The sequence below is a fragment of the Engraulis encrasicolus genome, chromosome 10 (assembly GCF_034702125.1).
Source record: "Engraulis encrasicolus isolate BLACKSEA-1 chromosome 10, IST_EnEncr_1.0, whole genome shotgun sequence".
Classification (NCBI taxonomy): domain Eukaryota; kingdom Metazoa; phylum Chordata; class Actinopteri; order Clupeiformes; family Engraulidae; genus Engraulis; species Engraulis encrasicolus.
The window spans coordinates 21,668,130-21,689,690 of NC_085866.1; the positions used below are offsets into that span (position 1 = coordinate 21,668,130).

Genomic DNA, 21,561 nt, shown 5'->3' on the forward strand with positions numbered 1-21,561 from the left:
CAACAGGAGGCCCATTAAAACCTTACTGGCAGGCAGGGACGCCGACAAGGTTGGACAAAGGGGTCAGCTGTCCCAGGTCCAGTAAGATGGAGAGGCCCAAAATTGAGTCCTCATTACATTAACATTTTGTTTTTGCGGGGGGGGGCTTCTCAGATGACTTTGTCCTGGGCCCAGCCAAAGCTGTCAGTGGCCCTGATGGCAGAAATAACTTGGGGGTGGGAGAGGTTATCTGGTGGTGGTATGGCCATGGAACCAGAGGAGACAGAGTAATCGGTGCTTGGTCAGGGATCTGCCCTCCAATCACAACATGTCCTCGCAACACAAATGTTTTTCTGTCTGTGTAGCAAGTCATTGGAGCTTTAGCATGGTGACAAGAGGGCTGTGCTGGCCTATTATGTTAAATTAAACAGATTGAACACCAACCATTCTTCTTCAGCCCACATCCTTCTGGTTTGCTTATGGTGTGACCCCAAGCTATTAATTTGATGTTATAGTATGGCAAGCTAAAATTACATTATGTACTATATGTTCTCACTGCTGTCTGAAATGTCACTACATACAGTACAACCTCCATTACTCTGTGACAAGAAACCCCATTGCTCTGCTCTTCCTTTTGTGTTAAAGTTAGAGCAGAGATTCAGGTTGACAGTGTCTCTGAAGGTACAATATGTATGCTCTCACTGCTCACTGGTCCACAATGCCGTTTGAAAGTCCCCCCACCATCTCCGTGCCATTGTGACAAACATTGATGAGGAACCCTCATTGTTCTCCTGTTCCTCATTCATTTGTGTTTCAGTAAGAAGGTAACAGGTTCTCCATGCTGTCTGAAAAGGTTCCTCCACTACATCCATGCCACTGTGACTAACCTTGATGAGGAACCCCCATTGTTCTTCTTTTAATCATTCTTGTTCATTCAATAAGAAGGAAACAGGTTCTCACTGCTGTCTAAAAGGTTCCTCCATAATTCCCGTGCCACTGTGACTAACCTTGAGGTGAGGAACCCCCATTGTTCTCCTGCTAATCATTCTTGTCCATTCAAGAAGAAGGCAACAGGTTCTTCTCACTGCTGTCTGAAATGTCCCTCCACCATCTCCATCCCCCCGTGGTGACGGGGAGCCGCCCCGTTGTTCTCGGGCTCGTCCGGCACGTCCATCCACTTGCTCCTCCTGGATGACTTCCTCCTCCCGTCCGGCCCGTCCAGTCCGTCCACCCAGTTCCCGCCGCCGGGTCCATGCGGGCAGGACGCCCGGAAGCAGCGCTTGAAGTTCTCGTCCAGGAAAGCGTAGAGCAGCGGGTTGAGGCTGCTGTTGGCGTAGCCCAGCGCGATGCAGAAGTGCATGGACACCATGCTGGTCTCGCTACCGCCCAGGTCCACACCACCCAGCGCCTGAGAACACAATATGATATAGAGCAGAGTACAGTAGAGTAGAGTAGAATACAGTAAAGTATCCATCCCGAGGGAAATTAAGGTGTCAAGCATACACACATACAGTTCAAGACACAAGGACATTACACACAACATTGCACATATTGTAATATGTAATGTAATAATAATAAAAGTTAGTAATATACCGGTAATGTAATAATAAATAATATATTCCAGCGCGATGCAAAGGTGCATGGACACCATGCTGGCCTCACTACCGCCCAGGTCCACACCATCAAGCGACTGGACATGCAGTGATAATATAATTTATTATATGGTTGTGACGTCATCTGTCGAATGCTCCATTCATTTCAACGGGGCTCCCCAACGTTCGGACGTCTGTTATTTTTCGATAACGGACGGGTTGGTCTATAACAGACCGCTGTCAATGGCAACAAGACTTTTCACTGCTAAAGCGACTTTTCAACAAGACTCTAATCAGCTGCTGTGATAGACAGCACCCGTTGTCCTGGCTACCGCTGTCAATGGCAACAAGACGTTCACTGCTAAAGCCACTGGCTTGTATACAAGTCAGTGGCTAAAGCGAATGTTTCATATCACTCCGTAGGGGGTCCGGTCTTTTGTCACTCTAATCAGCTGCTGTGATAGACAACACCTGTTGTCCTGGCTAGCCTACCTAGCTGTTGCCTAGCGGTGTTCCACAACGGCACTGTTTTGTTTTGCGCAGCAATAATCTTAACATTAAATAGGTCTAAAGAAATGTCCCCGCATGTGTGAATCATTTAAGTATGTCCATATAATAAGCGGGTTAACTTTCGGCGAGTCGGTCGCTTTGTGGAATAGCAGCACTTCAGAGAGAACAAGACCCCTCCGCTCCGCGTCGGGGTCTAAAGATTCTCTCTGTCGTGCTGCTATTCCACGGTAGCGACCTTCTCGCCGAACGTTAACCCTTACATAATATAATATAATATAATATAATATAATATAATATAATATAATATAATATAATTTAATATAATATTCTGGTGCAATGCAGAAGTGCATAGACACTATGCCGGCCACACTGCCTAATATAATATATTCCGGCCAGATCAAGAAGTGCATGGATACCATGTTGGTCTTTAAGAACCACTGCATTATATTATATTGTATTGATATAATAATAATATACTTCACCTGCACCAAGGCCAGCACCTGGACAGAAGGCCAACACCACGGCCAGCACCATGTGGCTGTTATTATATTGTATTGTATTATATTATATTATATTATATTATATTATATTATATTATATTATATTATATTATATTATATTGACATAATAATAATATGCTTCACCTGCACCAGGGCCAGCACCTGCACAGGGGCCCAGCACACCACGAAGGCCAGCACCACGGCCAGCACCATGCGGCTGATGCGGCGCAGGTAGCGATCCTTGTCCCGCGAGCCCGACAGTAGACGCACGCTGTGGAGCCGCCGCAGCATCAGGCCGTAGCAGACGCTGATGATGGCCACGGGGATCAGGAAGGAGAACAGGAACACACACACGCCAAACACCGGGCCCCAGTACTCACGAGGACGCGGGAGAACCACCATGCACTCGATACCTGAGAGAGAGAGAGAGAGAGAGAGAGAGAGAGAGAGAGAGAGAGAGAGAGAGAGAGAGAGGGATAGGGAGAGAGAGGGGGGGGGAGAAGGGAGCAATAGATGTCTGTCATTTTAAAAGGTACACACATGCCAAACACTGGGCCCCAGTACTCACAAGGCCGCGGGAGAACCACCATGCACTCGATACCTGAGAGAGAGAGAGAGAGAGAGAGAGAGAGAGAGAGAGAGAGAGAGAGAGAGAGAGAGAGAGAGGGGGATAGGGAGAGAGGGGGATAGGGAGAGAGAGAGGGGGGGGAGAAGGGAACAATGAATGTCTGTCATTTTAAAAGGTACACACATGCCAAACACCGGGCCCCAGTACTCATGAGGCTGCGGGAGAACCACCATGCACTCGATACCTGAGAGAGAGAGAGACAGAGAGAGAGACAGAGACAGAGACAGAGACAGAGACAGATGAGGGATGGATAGGTGTCTGTCCTAAAAAAGAAACATGCACATCATGGAACATTGGCCCCCAGTACTCAAAATAGTGGAGCGGCTACAGGAAAAATCGTGCAAATTATGATACAAGCGTGAAATTCGGCAGGTATGTGCTTAAGATCAATACAATCAAATCTACCCGATTTGCCACATGAAATGGCGGCCATTTTCCAAGATGGCCGCCAAAAAATACCCCAAAAATTGATTTATTGCATAGAATTGACATATAAAATTATGATACATGCATGATATTGAACATGTATGTGCTCAGGACCAACACAATTAAATCTACCTGATTTGCCACTTAAAATGGTGGCCATTTTCCAAGATGGCCGCCAAAGAAGATCTCAGAAATTGATTTATTGCACAGAATTGACAAAGCAAACCATAATACAAGCATGACATTCAACATGTATGTGCTCAAGACCAATTAAATCAAATCCACCTGATTTGCCACTTTAAATGGTGGCCATTTTCCAATATGGCCGCCAAAAATACCTCAGTAATTGATGAATTGCATAGAATTGGCTTAGCAAATTATGATACAAGCATGAAATTCGACATGCATGAGCTCAAGACCAATGTAATTAAAGCTACCTGATTTGCACTTGAAATTGCGGCCATTTTTCCAAGATGGCCGCCAAGATCTCAGAAATTGATTTTATTGCACACAATTGATCAATCAAATTACGATGTAGGCATGAAGTTCGACATAAATGTGCACAAGTTCAATGTAATCAAATCCACCGGATTTGCCTCTTGAAATGGTGGCCAAAAATACCGTAGATTACCATACCATAGATATTGAATTTTGCACACAGTTGACCAAGTAACTTAAGTTATTATATAAGTATGAAATGTTGTGTAAATGTGCTAACAAACAATACAATAAAATTTACCTGATTTACCACTTGAAATGGTAGCCATTTCACAATATGGGCTCCAAAAAGATTGAATTTAGCGTGGAATCCAGCAAGAAAATTACGCTAAAAGCTTCTAATTTTGTTTGTTTGTGCTATAGAGCAATATAATCAAATCTTCCTGACTTGCTTTGCCACTTGGAAATTTTAACGGTAATATGGCAGGAGGTGTTAGTGTATTTCAGGGGGCATTATCCTACAAAGAGAAGAAGTTGATAAAAGCACTATACACTATTGGGGGCTAGAATAGCTATAGCAGTGGTTCTCAACCTTTTGTGAACAAATGCCCCCTTGACCTCATAACAAGCCTCCCAACTCCCCCCCCCCCTTATTATCAAATAATAGAATAGACAATTGACAACTAGGGGTGAATCCCATTACACCCCTTAGCCCTACGCCGATCCCCTTTGCCTCCGTTTTGCGCGTCCACGTGTAAGCGTAGTGGCATCCCGATTCACGTTCAGACAGATGGGTAGGGGTTCAGCGAAGGGCTTTCACCCCCTCCGTGCGGAGATTTTCCAACACCTCACTCCACGGACGGAGGGCTTCGACAGATTTACCTGAATGCATTGCACGTACTACCTCCTCTCAGCTTTATCCTTCTCAATACCCCCTGGGGGGCTGTAGAGCCCCCATTGAGAAGCAGTAACCAATAGAAAATGAATTTTGGACACAAATGCCTAGATGCACTGTCTGTCATTGAATTCCTTCTAAAGTTAAACTGTGCACTGTCATTTGTACAACACTCATTTTGCACACTGTGAAGTTTGAACAACCCTATGCCTTCCCCTTGCCCCTCGTCCCTTCAAACCTTGAAACGCAACCCCTACGAATTGAGACACCCCTTCAACAATCCCGACATGACAACCCATAGCATTCAAAAAACAGCCTCTCGATGGTTAAACCAACAATATTACTTGTAATCACTCGGACAACAATTTTAAAAAAGGACAACGGTGCCCCTTACCCCTACCCCTCTGTCTTAACGTGAATTCGGACAGCCCTACGCCTATGAACGTGCAAAACGGAGGGTAAGGGGAAAGGCGTAGGGCTCACAGTTATTTTTACCACCTCTGCCGTCACTTGGTGTGCACCTGAAAATGTGACTGCCCGCAGACAGCTACGCGGTTAACGGCAGCAAGAGCCGCTGAGATTGGTTTGTTTCATTTATTTACACGAACCAAAGACAACATGTGCACTTGCAAGTTACGATGCTGAAGTTATATCGGGACAGTAGTGTTTCCATAGTTCATTCTGCTTTGTGCGACCTGTTCTCGACAATGACCCACTTCCTTGTTCCAAACTACGCGGTGGATAGTGCAATCAAAAAAAAAAGGTTGACATTTATTGCATGTTTCATTTCCATTGTCGTTGAGTCTGTGTAGCTACAAGGCAACAGACATGTATAGTTTACTCCTTGTATTGAAGGCAGTTTGAATCCTCTCACAGCGCAGACCAGATCAAAACGGTCTGCGTTGACCTCTGTGCGACAGGCGGCAAAGAGAGTATACACAGCCCTCAAGGGGGTGAAATGAGATTCAGCCATAGACTCCTAACTAACCTCCTCAAAAAGACAGTCACACTTTGCTGGAAAGACTCAACTACATCATAACAGCATTGCTAAGACATTAAAGAGAGCCTTAAGTAACAGATAAAGACTTCAAGATAAAGATCACTGCAATTTTGAAGACAATACGGGTCTAATATAGGGTCTTTGCAAAGGGGTTATAACTGTATAAATGTCCATAAGACAGTATCAAGTATAAGTCAAATCCACCTGATTTGCCACTTTAAATGGTGGCCATTTTCCAAGATGGTCGCCAAAAATACCTCAGTAATTGATGAATTGCATAGAATTGGCTTAGCAAATTGTGATACAAGCATGAAATTCGACATGCATGAGCTCAAGACCAATGTAATTAAAGCTACCTGATTTGCCACTTGAAATTGCGGCCATTTTCCAAGATGGCCGCCAAGATCTCAGAAATTGATTTATTGCACACAATTGATCAATCAAATTACGATGTAGGCATGAAGTTCGACATAAATGTGCACAAGATCAATGTAATCAAATCCACCGGATTTGCCTCTTGAAATGGTGGCCAAAAATACCGTAGATTACCATACCATAGATATTGAATTTTGCACACAGTTGACCAAGTAACTTAAGTTATTATACAAGTATGAAATGTTGTGTAAATGTGCTAACAAACAATACAATAAAATGTACCTGATTTACCACTTGAAATGGTAGCCATTTCACAATATGGGCTCCAAAAAGATTGAATTTAGCGTGGAATCCAGCAAGAAAATTACGCTAAAAGCTTCTAATTTTGTTTTGTTTGTTTGTGCTATAGAGCAATATAATCAAATCTACCTGACTTGCTTGCCACTTGGAAATTTACGGTAATATGGCAGGAGGTGTTAGTGTATTTCAGGGGGCATTATCCTACACAGAGAAGAAGTTGATAAAAGCACTATACACTATTGGGGGCTAGAATAGCTATAGCAGTGGTTCTCAACCTTTTGTGAACAAATGCCCCCTTGACCTCATAACAAGCCTCCCAACTCCCCCCCCCCCTTATTATCAAATAATAGAATAGACAATTGACAACTAGGGGTGAATCCCATTACACCCCTTAGCCCTACGCCGATCCCCTTTGCCTCCGTTTTGCGCGTCCACGTGTAAGCGTAGTGGCATCCCGATTCACGTTCAGACAGATGGGTAGGGGTTCAGCGAAGGGCTTTCATCCCCTCCGCGCGGAGATTTTCCAACACCTCACTCCATGGACGGAGGGCTTTGACAGATTTCCCTGAATGCATTGCGAGTACTACCTCCTCTCAGCTTTATCCTTCTCAACACCCCCCAGGACTCCCCAATACCCCCTGGGGGGCTGTAGAGCCCCCATTGAGAAGCAGTAACCAATAGAAAATGAATATTGGACACAAAATGCCTAGATGCACTGTCTGTCATTGAATTCCTTCTAAAGTTAAACTGTGCACTGTCATTTGTACAACACTCATTTTGCACACTGTGAAGTTTGAACAACCCTATGCCTTCCCCTTGCCCCTCGTCCCTTCAAACCTTGAAACGCAACCCCTACGAATTGAGACACCCCTTCAACAATCCCGACATGACACCCATAGCATTCAAAAAACAGCCTCTCGATGGTTAAACCAACAATATTACTTGTAATCACTCGGACAACAAATTTTAAAAAAGGACAACGGTGCCCCTTTACCCCTACCCCTCTGTCTTAACGTGAATTCGGACAGCCCTACGCCTATGAACGTGCAAAACGGAGGGTAAGGGGAAAGGCGTAGGGCTCACAGTTATTTTTACCACCTCTGCCGTCACTTGGTGTGCACCTGAAAATGTGACTGCCCGCAGACAGCTACGCGGTTAACGGCAGCAAGAGCCGCTGAGATTGGTTTGTTTCATTTATTTACACGAACCAAAGACAACATGTGCACTTGCAAGTTACGATGCTGAAGTTATATCGGGACAGTAGTGTTTCCATAGTTCATTCTGCTTTGTGCGACCTGTTCTCGACAATGACCCACTTCTTTGTTCCAAACTACCGCGGTGGCTAGTGCAATCAAAAAAAAAAAAGGTTGACGTTTATTACATGTTTCATTTCCATTGTCGTTGAGTCTGTGTAGCTGTGTAGCTGTGTAGCTACAAGGCAACAGACATGTATAGTTTACTCCTTGTATTGAAGGCAGTTTGAATCCTCTCACAGCGCAGACCAGATCAAAACGGTCTGCGTTGACCTCTGTGCGACAGGCGGCAAAGAGAGTATACACAGCCCTCAAGGGGGTGAAATGAGATTCAGCCATAGACTCCTAACTAACCTCCTCAAAAAGACAGTCACACTTTGCTGGAAAGACTCAACTACATCATAACAGCATTGCTAAGACATTAAAGAGAGCCTTAAGTAACAGATAAAGACTTCAAGATAAAGATCACTGCAATTTTGAAGACAATACGGGTCTAATATAGGGTCTTTGCAAAGGGGTTATAACTGTATAAATGTCCATAAGACAGTATCAAGTATAAGTCAAATCCACCTGATTTGCCACTTTAAATGGCGGCCATTTTCCAAGATGGCCGCCAAAAATACATCAGTAATTTATGAATTACATAGAATTGGCTTAGCAAATTGTGATACAAGCATGAAATTCGACAAGCATGAGCTCAAGACCAATGTAATTAAAGCTACCTGATTTGCCACTTGAAATTGCGGCCATTTTCCAAGATGGCCGCCAAGATCTCAGAAATTGATTTATTGCACACAATTGATCAATCAAATTACGATGTAGGCATGAAGTTCGACATAAATGTGCACAAGATCAATGTAATCAAATCCACCGGATTTGCCTCTTGAAATGGTGGCCAAAAATACCGTAGATTACCATACCATAGATATTGAATTTTGCACACAGTTGACCAAGTAACTTAAGTTATTATACAAGTATGAAATGTTGTGTAAATGTGCTAACAAACAATACAATAAAATTTACCTGATTTACCACTTGAAATGGTAGCCATTTCACAATATGGGCTCCAAAAAGATTGAATTTAGCGTGGAATCCAGCAAGAAAATTACGCTAAAAGCTTCTAATTTTGTTTGTTTGTGCTATAGAGCAATATAATCAAATCTTCCTGACTTGCTTGCCACTTGGAAATTTACGGTAATATGGCAGGAGGTGTTAGTGTATTTCAGGGGGCATTATCCTACACAGAGAAGAAGTTGATAAAAGCACTATACACTATTGGGGGGCTAGAATAGCTATAGCTGTGGTTCTCAACCTTTTGTGAACAAATGCCCCCTTGACCTCATAACAAGCCTCCCAACTCCCCCCCCCCCTTATTATCAAATAATAGAATAGACAATTGACAACTAGGGGTGAATCCCATTACACCCCTTAGCCCTACGCCGATCCCCTTTGCCTCCGTTTTGCGCGTCCACGTGTAAGCGTAGTGGCATCCCGATTCACGTTCAGACAGATGGGTAGGGGTTCAGCGAAGGGCTTTCATCCCCTCCGCGCGGAGATTTTCCAACACCTCACTCCATGGACGGAGGGCTTTGACAGATTTCCCTGAATGCATTGCGAGTACTACCTCCTCTCAGCTTTATCCTTCTCAACACCCCCCAGGACTCCCCAATACCCCCTGGGGGGCTGTAGAGCCCCCATTGAGAAGCAGTAACCAATAGAAAATGAATATTGGACACAAATGCCTAGATGCACTGTCTGTCATTGAATTCCTTCTAAAGTTAAACTGTGCACTGTCATTTGTACAACACTCATTTTGCACACTGTGAAGTTTGAACAACCCTATGCCTTCCCCTTGCCCCTCGTCCCTTCAAACCTTGAAACGCAACCCCTACGAATTAAGACACCCTTCAACAATCCCGGCATGACACCCATAGCATTCAAAAAACAGCCTCGATGATTAAACCAACAATATTACTTGTAATCACTCGGACAACAATTTTTAAAAAAGGACAACGGTGCCCCTTACCCCTACCCCTCTGTCTTAACGTGAATTCGGACAGCCCTACGCCTATGAACGTGCAAAACGGAGGGTAAGGGGAAAGGCGTAGGGCTCACAGTTATTTTTACCACTTGGTGTGCACCTGAAAATGTGACTGCCCGCAGACAGCTACGCGGTTAACGGCAGCAAGAGCCGCTGAGATTGGTTTGTTTCATTTATTTACACGAACCAAAGACAACATGTGCACTTGCAAGTTACGATGCTGAAGTTATATCGGGACAGTAGTGTTTCCATAGTTCATTCTGCTTTGTGCGACCTGTTCTCGACAATGACCCACTTCCTTATTCCAAACTACCGCGGTGGATAGTGCAATCAAAAAAAAAAAGGTTGACGTTTATTGCATGTTTCATTTCCATTGTCGTTGAGTCTGTGTAGCTGTGTAGCTACAAGGCAACAGACATGTATAGTTTACTCCTTGTATTGAAGGCAGTTTGAATCCTCTCACAGCGCAGACCAGATCAAAACGGTCTGCGTTGACCTCTGTGCGACAGGCGGCAAAGAGAGTATACACAGCCCTCAAGGGGGTGAAATGAGATTCAGCCATAGACTCCTAACTAACCTCCTCAAAAAGACAGTCACACTTTGCTGGAAAGACTCAACTACATCATAACAGCATTGCTAAGACATTAAAGAGAGCCTTAAGTAACAGATAAAGACTTCAAGATAAAGATCACTGCAATTTTGAAGACAATACGGGTCTAATATAGGGTCTTTGCAAAGGGGTTATAACTGTATAAATGTCCATAAAACAGTATCAAGTATAAGTCCTCATAAGTTATTCCATTAGGCCATTGGGTAAAACTGCACTGATGAATAAACCAGTGTTGTTGTGTTCATGAATCTGGGATTCTATGTGATTGTTCACTTAGGCTGTTGTTTCTCATCAGGATGTAGCTATGTTGATGCTGCTGATGAAGCTTTCTTCACATTTTAATTATTTTGGATTTTTCTAGTAGCATCATCACGCACCACCCTCCCTCGGCATCAAGAACTGGCATTATTAGCTATTACCATGCTACCGCCACGTTAGAGCAACATCGCCACATTATGTAAGAGCAACATCGATAAAACCATGAATTAGCATATTATTACCACATTGTCATTGCATTATTAGCATGTCATTAGCAGTCATTTTTTGTTGGGGGGTGGGGGTGCATAACTGGCGTTATTGGAATGTTATCAACATTTTAGGCCTATTATAAGGGCTTATTTGTCATTGGAGGACACTCTGTATCACCTCATCATCTGAATTAAGGATAATGAACAATTTAGACCACATTTGCAATTCTATACAACAGACGCCATCTTGGAAAATGGCCACCATTTCAAGTAGCAAATCAGGTGGATTTGATTGTATTGGTCTTGATCACATATATGCTGAATTTCATGTGTGTATCATAATTTGCTTGGTCAATTTGGAGCAATAAATCAATTTCTGGGGTCTGTTTGGTGGCCATCTTGAAAAATGGCCACCATTTCAAGTGGCAAATCAGGTGGATTTGATTGTATTGGTCTTGATCACATATATGCCGAATTTCATGTGTGTATCATAATTTGCTTGGTCGATTTGGTGCAATAAACCAATTTCTGGGGTCTGTTTGGCGGCCATCTTGGAAAATGGCCGCCATTTCAAGTGGCAAATCAGGTGGATTTGATTGTATTGGTCTTGATCACATATATGCCAAATTTCATGTGTGTATCATAATTTGCTTGGTCAATTTGGTGAAATAAATCAATTTCTGGGGTCTTTTTGGCGGCCATCTAGGAAAATGGCCGCCATTTCGAGTGGAAAATCAGGTGGATTTAATTTCATTGGTCTTGTGTACAAACATGTCGAATTTCATGCCTGTATCACAATTTGTTTTGTCATTTCTGTGCAAAAAATCAATTTCTGAGGTTTTCTTTGGTGGCCATCTTGGAAAATGGCCGCCATTTCAAGCGGCAAATCAGGTACGTTTATTTATGCTGGTCTTGAGCACAAACGTGTTGAATTTCATGCTTGTATCAGAATTTTATATGTCAATTCTTTGCAATAAATCAACTTTTGGGGTATTTTTTGGCAGCCATCTTGGAAAATGGCCGCCATTTCAAGTGGCAAATCGGGTAGATTTGATTGTAAGGGTCTTTGGCACATACCTGCCAAATTTCATGCTTGTATCATAATTTGCACGATTCTTGCCATATTGGCCTTGTAGCTGCTCCACTAAAAGGCCTCGGGAGAACCAATATGCACTCAATACCTGACAGAGAGAGAGAGAGAGACAAAGAGATACACAGAGAGGGAGGAGGGATGGGTGTCATTTTAAAAGAGGAAGAGAAGCCTTCATACTAACAAGAACCACCATGACTCAATACCTGAGAAAAATGGAGGAAGAGGGAGGGACACCTGTCACTAGATGGATGGGCATCTGTCATTGACAGCAGTGGAGAAAAAGGACCTGGCTGGGCCAATTTCAAAAGTATGACATGTAGCAACACCATTGCAGAACAGTGCACAATTTGGCCAATCGATGACGAAAAAGTAGCCAACTCCAGCTGTAGCCAACCAGTGCAGTGGCTGAACCCACTGATTGGTTGATTGATTGATTGATTGATTGATTGATTGATTGATTGATTGATTGATTGATTGATTGATTGATTGATTGATTGATTGATTGTTTGAGTGCACTTGATGACAGGAATAGGGAGAGAGGGAGGAGAGAGGGAGGTGTGAGGGATGTCCGCTACTGGGCAAGAAGAAGAAAGACCTGAACTGGCCAGTGCATGTAAAGAAATTGACAATAAAGCCGACTTGACTTGACTTGACTTGATATTATTGAGAATCTTTAATCTCCCCATCCATCACAAAAACGTATCACGTACGTACCGCTGGCGCAAATGGTAGGGCACTCGCTTGCTGTGCAGCCAACCCGGATTCGATTCCCAGTCCGGGTCCTTTGCTGACCTTTCCCTGTCTCTCTCTCCCCACTCACTTCCCGTCCCTACCTTCACTGTCCTGTCAAATAAAGGCAATTTGAAAAAAAAAAAAGTATCACTTCACGTACCACTGGGCTCCACCTCCAGGTTGCCCATGACCATGACGGGCACCCCGACGGCCGATGACAGCAGCCACACGCCCACGTTCACCACCTTGGCCTTGGAGGTGGTGCGCACGGCCAGCGAGCGCACGGGGTGGCACACGGCGATGTAGCGGTCCACGCTCATGACGGTCAGCGTGAAGACGCTGGTGAACATGTTGTAGTAGTCGATGGCCATCACCGTCTTGCACAGGCCCAGGTCGAACGGCCACGAGTCCAGCAGCACGTCCGCACCTTATAACAATAACAACAATAACAATCATCATCATCATCATCATCATCATCATCATCATCATCGTCATCATCACACAGGCTCTAGATGAACGGCCGGGAGTCCAGTAGCACGTCGGCACCATAGGAGGAGCTATCAATAGGCTAGGGGAAGCTTAGCTTCCCCAAAGTTGTCATAAGAAAGAATTAAAAGGAACATTTAAAAAGTTTTGGATATGGATATAAAATGGATATGTTTTTTTATATCCAGGGATGAAGTGTGGCAGGCACACACAAGGGGTCAGTTATCCCGGGCCGAGGGAGAGAGAGGGTCCATATTGGGTCCACACTACATTCTATGTATTGATGGGAGGCCCTTTCATTTGACTTTGTCCAGGGCCCAGTCAAAGCTGTCGATCCTGATCATCATCATCATCATCATCATCATCATCATCATCATCATCATCTGTGTACATGAATCATACAGGAAATGTTTTAGAGAGTAACAGTCAGTCTCGTTTTAAATAGGCCTGACTGCTTTAGCTGCTTTTCAACAGCCTCCTGTTTAACAGTAACGGTACAAGACAAAAAATAATGATGATAAAAATAAAATATTAAAACTAAACCTTGGTCTGCCATTTTCATTTCAACTGTATGTACTATATGTGTTATGTGTACCCTTGGGTGGGTGGGATCTGGGTTGCTGTTTGTATAATTGTGAAAATATAAATAAATTCACAATACAATACAATACAATACAATAAATAAATACATAGATAAGTAAATAAATAAACCTTGGAAGGGCAGAGTGGTCAGCACCAGGAAGTCAGCCAGGGCCAAGTTGAAGATGTAGATGTAGGTGGCCGTGTTCATCTTGGTGTACCTGTTGGGGACACAGTTATCATATTATGATTAGTGGACATAACCTTCAATATCAACAGAGAGAGTAGAGGTCCACACACAGCAACTCAGATTTAAAGATTTATATAAGACATACAGTTACAGCACTGATGAAGACCCTGAAGGGTTGAAACATTGTGCTGTATGTCTTACATAAATCTTCAGATCGGAGCTGCAGCGTGTGGACTTCTGTCCTCTCTGTTGATAGAGACGCCTTTGTCCTGCACCTGGCCACAGCGAGGTGGGATGTGCATACTTTTACTCGGCAACCAGAGGGTTGCAGGTTTGAGACTCACTCTGCCTGACCCCATCGATGTGCCCTTGAGCATGATACTTGACCCCAAAATTGCTCCTGGTGGCAAGATGGTACCCTGTGTGGCAGTCAATTCCACTGGTGTGTGAATGTGAGTCTATATGGAAGAATTTGAGGCATGCAATGGGTGTCATGGGTGTCATGGGTGAGCGGTTAGGGCGTCAGACTTGCATCCCAGAGGTTGCCGGTTTGACTCCCGACCCCCCAGGTTGGTGGGGGGAGTAATCAACCAGTGCTCTCCCCCATCCTCCTCCATGACTGAGGTAACCTGAGCATGGTACCGTCCCACCGCACTGCTCCCCATGGGGCGCCACTGAGGGCTGCCCCCTTGCACGGATGAGGCATAAATGCAATTTTGTTGTGTGCAGTGTTCACTTGTGTGCTGTGGAGTGCTGTGTCACAATGACAATGGGAGTTGGAGTTTCCCAATGGGCTTTAAAAAAAGCTTTAAAGCGATTTGAGTGCTCGAAGGAGTGGAAAGACGCTATATAAATGCAGTCCATTTACCAATTACCATGTATGGATGAAAAATCTGTGGATGGTGGTAACTTTCCATTTTTCCAGGTTTAAGATGTAGGCTATGTAAGTGTTAGAGCACCTGTGTAGCTACTTGTATGGAGACATGTACTGTACTGTAGATAACTGCCTTTTACAGTATGTAAATGCATAATGCATAGAGTCGGTACTGCACACAGTAAGTATAACAGTAGGTGTAGACTACCGGTACTATTGCGGGGCCTGTGTGCAAGTCTGTGGAGGGAATGTAATGCAATTTCATTTATTGCAGGGTAACTTGGGCCTCTTGACAGCTCTGATAAAAATGAAATGTGGGAAATAGTTTGTGCTGTGTATGATCTGTGGGCGCTGTGAAGGCGTATGACGTATAGCTCCATGTAATGTTCTTGCCCCCGCGCCCGTCGCCTTTTTACAACACAGACCGGGTGTCGGGAGTCTTAAGACTTTTTCCCGGTCCAAAAATGCCCTCTGATCACAGACTGCTCTCTCTCTCTCTCTCTCTCTCTCTCTCTCTCTCTCTCTCTCTCTCTCTCTCTCTCTCTCATTCGCCCCCCGTCTCTCTCTCTCTCTCACACACACACACACACACACACACACACACACACACACACACACACACACACACACACACACACACACACACACACACACGTTCAACACCCTCCATCTATTTTTCTCCACATCCACCCACACATAATTGCAGCCGTCATTTCAGCCGAGCATTACCGTATATCAAACAAGTAACCAATCAGCATGGCCCTCTTAAGTAATTATAGGCCTAAATGTGCATGCACACACACACACACACAACACACACACACACACACACACACACACACACAACACACACACACACACACACACAAACACGCACACACATGCACATACACAAACGCGCGCACACACACACACAGAGTCTCTCTCTCTCTTTCTCCCTCTCAAACACACACACAAACACACACACACACACGCTCTGTGTCTGTCACACACGCGTCGCACACACACACGCGTCGCACACACGCACACACGCACGAATGCACGCACGCACGAACGCACACACACACTTGCGCGCAGGACACATGCACACACACACACACACACACACACACACACACACACACACACACACACACACACACACACACACACACACACACACACACACACACACACACACACACACCCCAATGCACCCACAGGCGTGTGGACGGGGGCTGTAGGCTAGTCTAGCCTCTATGACAGGCTGTCAGGCTGGTTTGCCACAGGAGGTGTACAAAAGCCTTCATTTGCATCTGGTAACTGTGCTGCTGGACTTGGCACAGTCTCCACAGAGCTTCTAATGGGCGTCAGCAGAATTTCGCAGGACTGGACTGGCCATCTAGCATAGCGGGTATTTCCTGGTGGGCCCCACACCCTCGTGGGCCCCTATTCTCTTTTACATTTCTGAAAATGGGGGCCCACAAGGGTGTGAGTCAGTTCTGTGCCGCTAATTATAAGGGGCACCTTTAAGCCAAAAGTGCCCGGGCCCTGTTTCCCCCCCGGTCCAGGCTAGGGTATGGGCCTGGGAGTGGAGTTGCAGAGAAATCAAGGGAAATGTCACACTCTCCATAAATCCACAAAGAAATGCTAAGGGATGCAGTGCAATGGCAGTGCAATGGCAGTGCAATGGCAGTATTGCGAAAAAGCTAAGCTGTAGACTACTGCTTGCAGTAAAAGACCTGTCATGTACTTAAAGGAGCACTTCTGCCAATTTCAATACTCTGTCGTATTGCTCACACTACCCTTGACTTGTCAGTACCCGGTGATGCTACATTTTTCAGCTCAGCCCTTTCTGAGATCTGAGCTATTCTAATGGGGGTAGACTTTGTTTGTACATTTAAAAAAAAAAAGAAAACATAGACCAACTCCAAATATTATCCCAAAAGTTATGGCTGTTGGATGTTATTGAGAATAATGCAAGATCTTTTTTAAAAATGTAAACAATACTCTGACTCAATTACAATGACCAGGATCTCGGAAAAGGCTGGGAAAAAAATCTCAGGTACTGACAAGTCCAGGGTAGTGTGAGCATTACAACTGCATGTCAGAATTGGCAGAAGTTATCCTTTAATGATGCCACGTCTTAAGACTTAGCACATGCATGCATTAAAGACAAGTAAAGGTGTGATGGGCATCTCCAAATGAATTATTTTCTTAATGGAACATTTTCAAATATACAGTATGCATATTATACAGGATATGTTAATTACAGGTGCCATTTTTTCGAAGCACATTTTGCAAAGTGTATTCAACAATTAGAAAGTATGACCAATTAAAATATAGAGGAGTTACCACTGCAAAATGTACTGTGTATTTTTGTTGTCTTAAATGGAATTTCTACACGTGCTGTGCGTCATTTATGGTGGCACGCGCTTTTAACTCCCCGGTGGCAGCGTATTAGTGGAGACAAATGGAGACACTTTATCCTGTCCTGTGGCCACATTAATGATGATATCTAGTAATGTCTAGTCAGAAATTGCAAATTGTCAATAAGAGAGTTCAGCTTGCCAGCCTGCGGGGCGTGTTTTCTAATTTGCCCATAAGAGAAGCTTACCTTATGATCACGTACATCACCAAACTATTGCCGAGGAGACCAACGATGCAAACTACCATGTACACCATTGCTATGGTGATCTTAACTCCGGTAGGTAGAACTCCAACATCGTCGAAGTCGGTCAAGTTGGTATATGATTCGTTGTACAAACTTGGGCTCGAATCGAAATAATCCATGTTGATTGCGTGCAGTAAAACAAAGCCGACTAATACGCAACTACGAGCCTAAAAATAGCATGAGGGAAACAATTCCTCAAAAGCAATTACTGATAGTCTACGTGCCCATAGTGCATTCTCTTTTAAAGATTTAAACTGGTCTCTTCAAAAACGCAAAAAGTCGAAGATGACCAGATTAAGATTAAGTTGTTTTGAACAGAAATTGCCCATGTCCATCTCTATCGTCAGACAAGTAAAAACTGTCATTGGTGAAGTATTGGGAGGATGGACACGTGCCCTGCACCTGAAGAACCCTCTCGGCAGACTGCATGATTTTATTACGCGAGGAGGGGGAGCAATCCTAGATGTCTTCATTGCCCCAAGACAGAGCCCGACGACATCTCTCTCTCTCTCTTTCTCTCTTTCTCTCTCTCTCTCTCTCTCTCTCTCTCTCTCTGAGACAGTCGCCCACCCCACTCGCTCGCGTCCACGCGTTGTAGTGTATTCCTGGAGACAAGGTTAAACTGTGTGGAGTATACACTGAATACAAATGAGGTGTGTACTGTTTTATGGCTAATTTGTCATCTGAGCCTCTGTACTTGCTGACATAGTGCCGTATGCCTATGGCCATAGCAGGCTATCTTTATTCTCTTGCCTGTGCTCCCTTTTTCATTAGAAATGTGCTGTCAAGAAAGAAATGTTTTTTTTTATAGAAAAAAAAACATAACAAATAGCAACAGATAAAAAAAATCAAGTCTAGATTCGTGTGTAGCTTCCAAACCTTAAACGATTGCCATTTATCCACTTGGCTTAGTTTCAAGTAATTGAGCTGTGGGTTTGTAGATGATTGTGTACAAAGTGGTCATATCCATTTGTGTGTGTGTGTGTGTGTGTGCACGCGGCGCAAGCGTTTGTGTGTGTGTGTGTGTGTGTGTGTGTGTGTGTGTGTGTGTGTGTGTGTGTGTGTGTGTGTGTGTGTGTGTGTGTGTGTGTGCGCGCATCAGGGATTATGCTGATGACTTTACATGTATATACTTACATGTGTGTGCATGCAAATGTGATTCACATGTGTACATGACTGTGTATGCTTCATTGTTTGCCACAATAACCTTGTGTCTCTTTCAAGGTCTCACTCTGTGTGTGTGTGTGTGTGTGTGTGTGTGTGTGTGTGTGTGTGTGTGTGTGTGTGTGTGTGTGTGTGTGTGTGTGTGTGTGTGTGTGTGTGTGTGTGTGTGTATGAGTGTGTGTTTACATCCATTTCTGTTTACGCTGTGTCAGTGTGTGTGTGTGTTTATGCATGGTAATATGTAGACATTACGTTTAGTGTGTGTGTGTGTGTGTATGTGCACCTATTGGTTTGTTTGTCTTTATTTAAATGTATGTTTGTGACAGAGCACTTTTCTCAAGGGCAATGCTTGATGGATGAATTCACGTCCCACTGTCCCACCCTACTGTCTGATGTGGTACATTACAACACAACAGAAACAACGAACGGAACACTAAAATACCCAACTCAAGGTTCGTACCCAACACAATGTATTACAGCACACATACGTATACAGGACAGCACAAATACACAACATATAAACATGACACAGCAAACAACTGTGATTTTACAACACAGCTACACATGACACAATTCAAATATCAAGCCTCATACACACAACATACTGCTGGACAAATATACAAACCACAGACATACGTAGGCCTATACAACAATACTCCACCTGTAATACACAACACTATGTGACAGAAATATAAATGAAAACACAACAAGACATACAACAGAAATATGCATATTATTACAACACAGTACAACAATACACACATATTTTCAACACAAAAACAACATAAAATACACAATACATCAATGTACACAATACAGCACCCAAGCACAAGACAACAACACACACAACACAGATACTGTATGCGCAACACCATATTTCTGTTGTATGTCTTGTTGTGTTTTCATTTATATTTCTGTCACATAGTGTTGTGTATTACAGGTGGAGAATTGTTGTATAGGCCTACGTATGTCTGTGGTTTGTATATTTGTCCAGCAGTGTATTGTGTGTATGAGGCTTGATACAAACAAAACAAACAAACAAAGCTAATGCTATATTATATACCGCAGTGAAGTCTGACTAACGACTAACAGCTTGTGCCCCGGCTGCTCCGCCTCCAGTGGCCTGCCAGGCAGTAAAGCATATCTGCTGCCCTGCCCTGCCCTCAGCAGCCAGGAGCTCAGTTCGGTTTTAACACAGCCGTTAAATGGAGAGACTGATATTTAAGTACCCGCAGTGCAGAACAGAGCAGAGCAGAGGAGAGAAGAGAAGAGCAGCAGGGTTGTGACGTGACCGACTGCTTGCACTCTAGTCACAGATGAACTGTTGCTTTAATATCAACTCAAGTGGTGCGATGGGAGTGTTTTTTGCCATGCAGAGTGAATTGAAAAAAGCTACAATACGTGTGTGTGTGTGTGTGTGTGTGTGTGTGTGTGTGTGTGTGTGTGTGTGTGTGTGTGTGTGTGTGTGTGTGTGTGTGTGAGAGAGAGAGAGAGAGAGAGAGAGAGAGAGAGAGAGAGAGAGAGAGAGAGAGAGAGAGAGAGAGAGAGACACACACAGACAGAGAGAGACAGAGAGAAAGATTAGTATGTTTGAGTTTTCTGTGTGGCGAGTCTGTGTCTGTGCCTGTGTGCATGCACTGTATGCGTGTGTGTGTGTGTGTTTATCAGACCCTGAACAGACATGTGAACTGTCATGCTTCCCATTTCTATGGTTTCGTATTGGTACACTTCTCATTCTTTCCACTGTAAGTCCATAGCCGCTGCCGTATAGGTGGTGATGTCAGTGGGGCTGAGAGAGTGGGTTTTGGGATCCTTAAGTCTTTGGTAAATCAAAATACCATCATGCCTAGCCATTCTAAACCCACATTGAAATGGGGTAGGGTCCAGAAAAGAATGTTGGTCACGGAGTGGGCTTAAAGGTTGTCTTTCGTCAGCACGAAATGGGATTGTACTACAAACAATCTATGGAAAAACAACTTTATTTAACACTTTATTTCAGTGGCATCATACGCCTGACATAACGTTGTCATAAGAGTGTCAAAACAGTGTCATGACACAGTCATAAACATTATGTCAGTGTCATAAACTTGTATTTATAGTCATGAAAAGTTGACATTGTTTGGGTTGTCTTTACCATAACCAAATGCCACTTAAGGATATTTATGACATTGACATAATGTCTATGACACGTGCATGACTGTGTTACGACATTGTTATGACACTGTCTTGTCATAAGTATGACACTGGTGTCAGGTAAAGTGTTACCCAAAGAATTCTACTCAGTTAAACCCAGGGCTAGGCTGGGTGAGAAATAGGGCCCGGGCACTTTTGGTTTAAAGGGGCCCCTCATAATAAGCGTTGCAGAACTGATTCACAAATTTTCTTTACATTTCTGAAAATAGGGGCCCACGAGGGTGCGGGCTAGGGGTGTGCAAAATAATCGTCATATCGATGCATCGCAATACTTACTTTCACGATACAATGCATCGATTCATGACAAGGTATCGTGATACTTATTTTCTCAATATACTGCATGGATTCATGACAATTGATTATTTGATAACAATAAAATTCTATTTGCCACAGGTTGATTTTGTTCAGTAGAGAGTAGGTAATATTTCTGTTGTGATGTAAGCTCTCTCCCAGATGATAAAATGCTTAAATAGAATGAACTGTCTTATGAAAGCTACACAGCAACTGACAAATAAGCTGTATTTTACACATTTACTGAAGTAAATATCGCAATGCATCACAGTAGTACATGAATCGCAATGCA

At 43.8% G+C, this 21,561-nt stretch overlaps 1 protein-coding gene across 1 annotated transcript; it reads right to left on the reverse strand.

Moving 5' to 3' along the window:
- Window positions 1-1,060: 1,060 nt before the first annotated feature.
- LOC134457415 (delta-type opioid receptor-like) lies at window positions 1,061-20,699 on the reverse strand. The gene is made up of 6 exons (XM_063209430.1): window positions 20,690-20,699; window positions 17,565-17,649; window positions 14,037-14,125; window positions 13,000-13,266; window positions 2,726-2,994; window positions 1,061-1,387 (listed from the first exon to the last, which is right to left on the reverse strand). The coding sequence occupies exons 2-6, from the start codon at window positions 17,630-17,632 to the stop codon at window positions 1,061-1,063; spliced, it is 1,020 nt and encodes a 339-aa protein (XP_063065500.1). The 5' UTR covers window positions 17,633-17,649; window positions 20,690-20,699.
- Window positions 20,700-21,561: the final 862 nt, after the last annotated feature.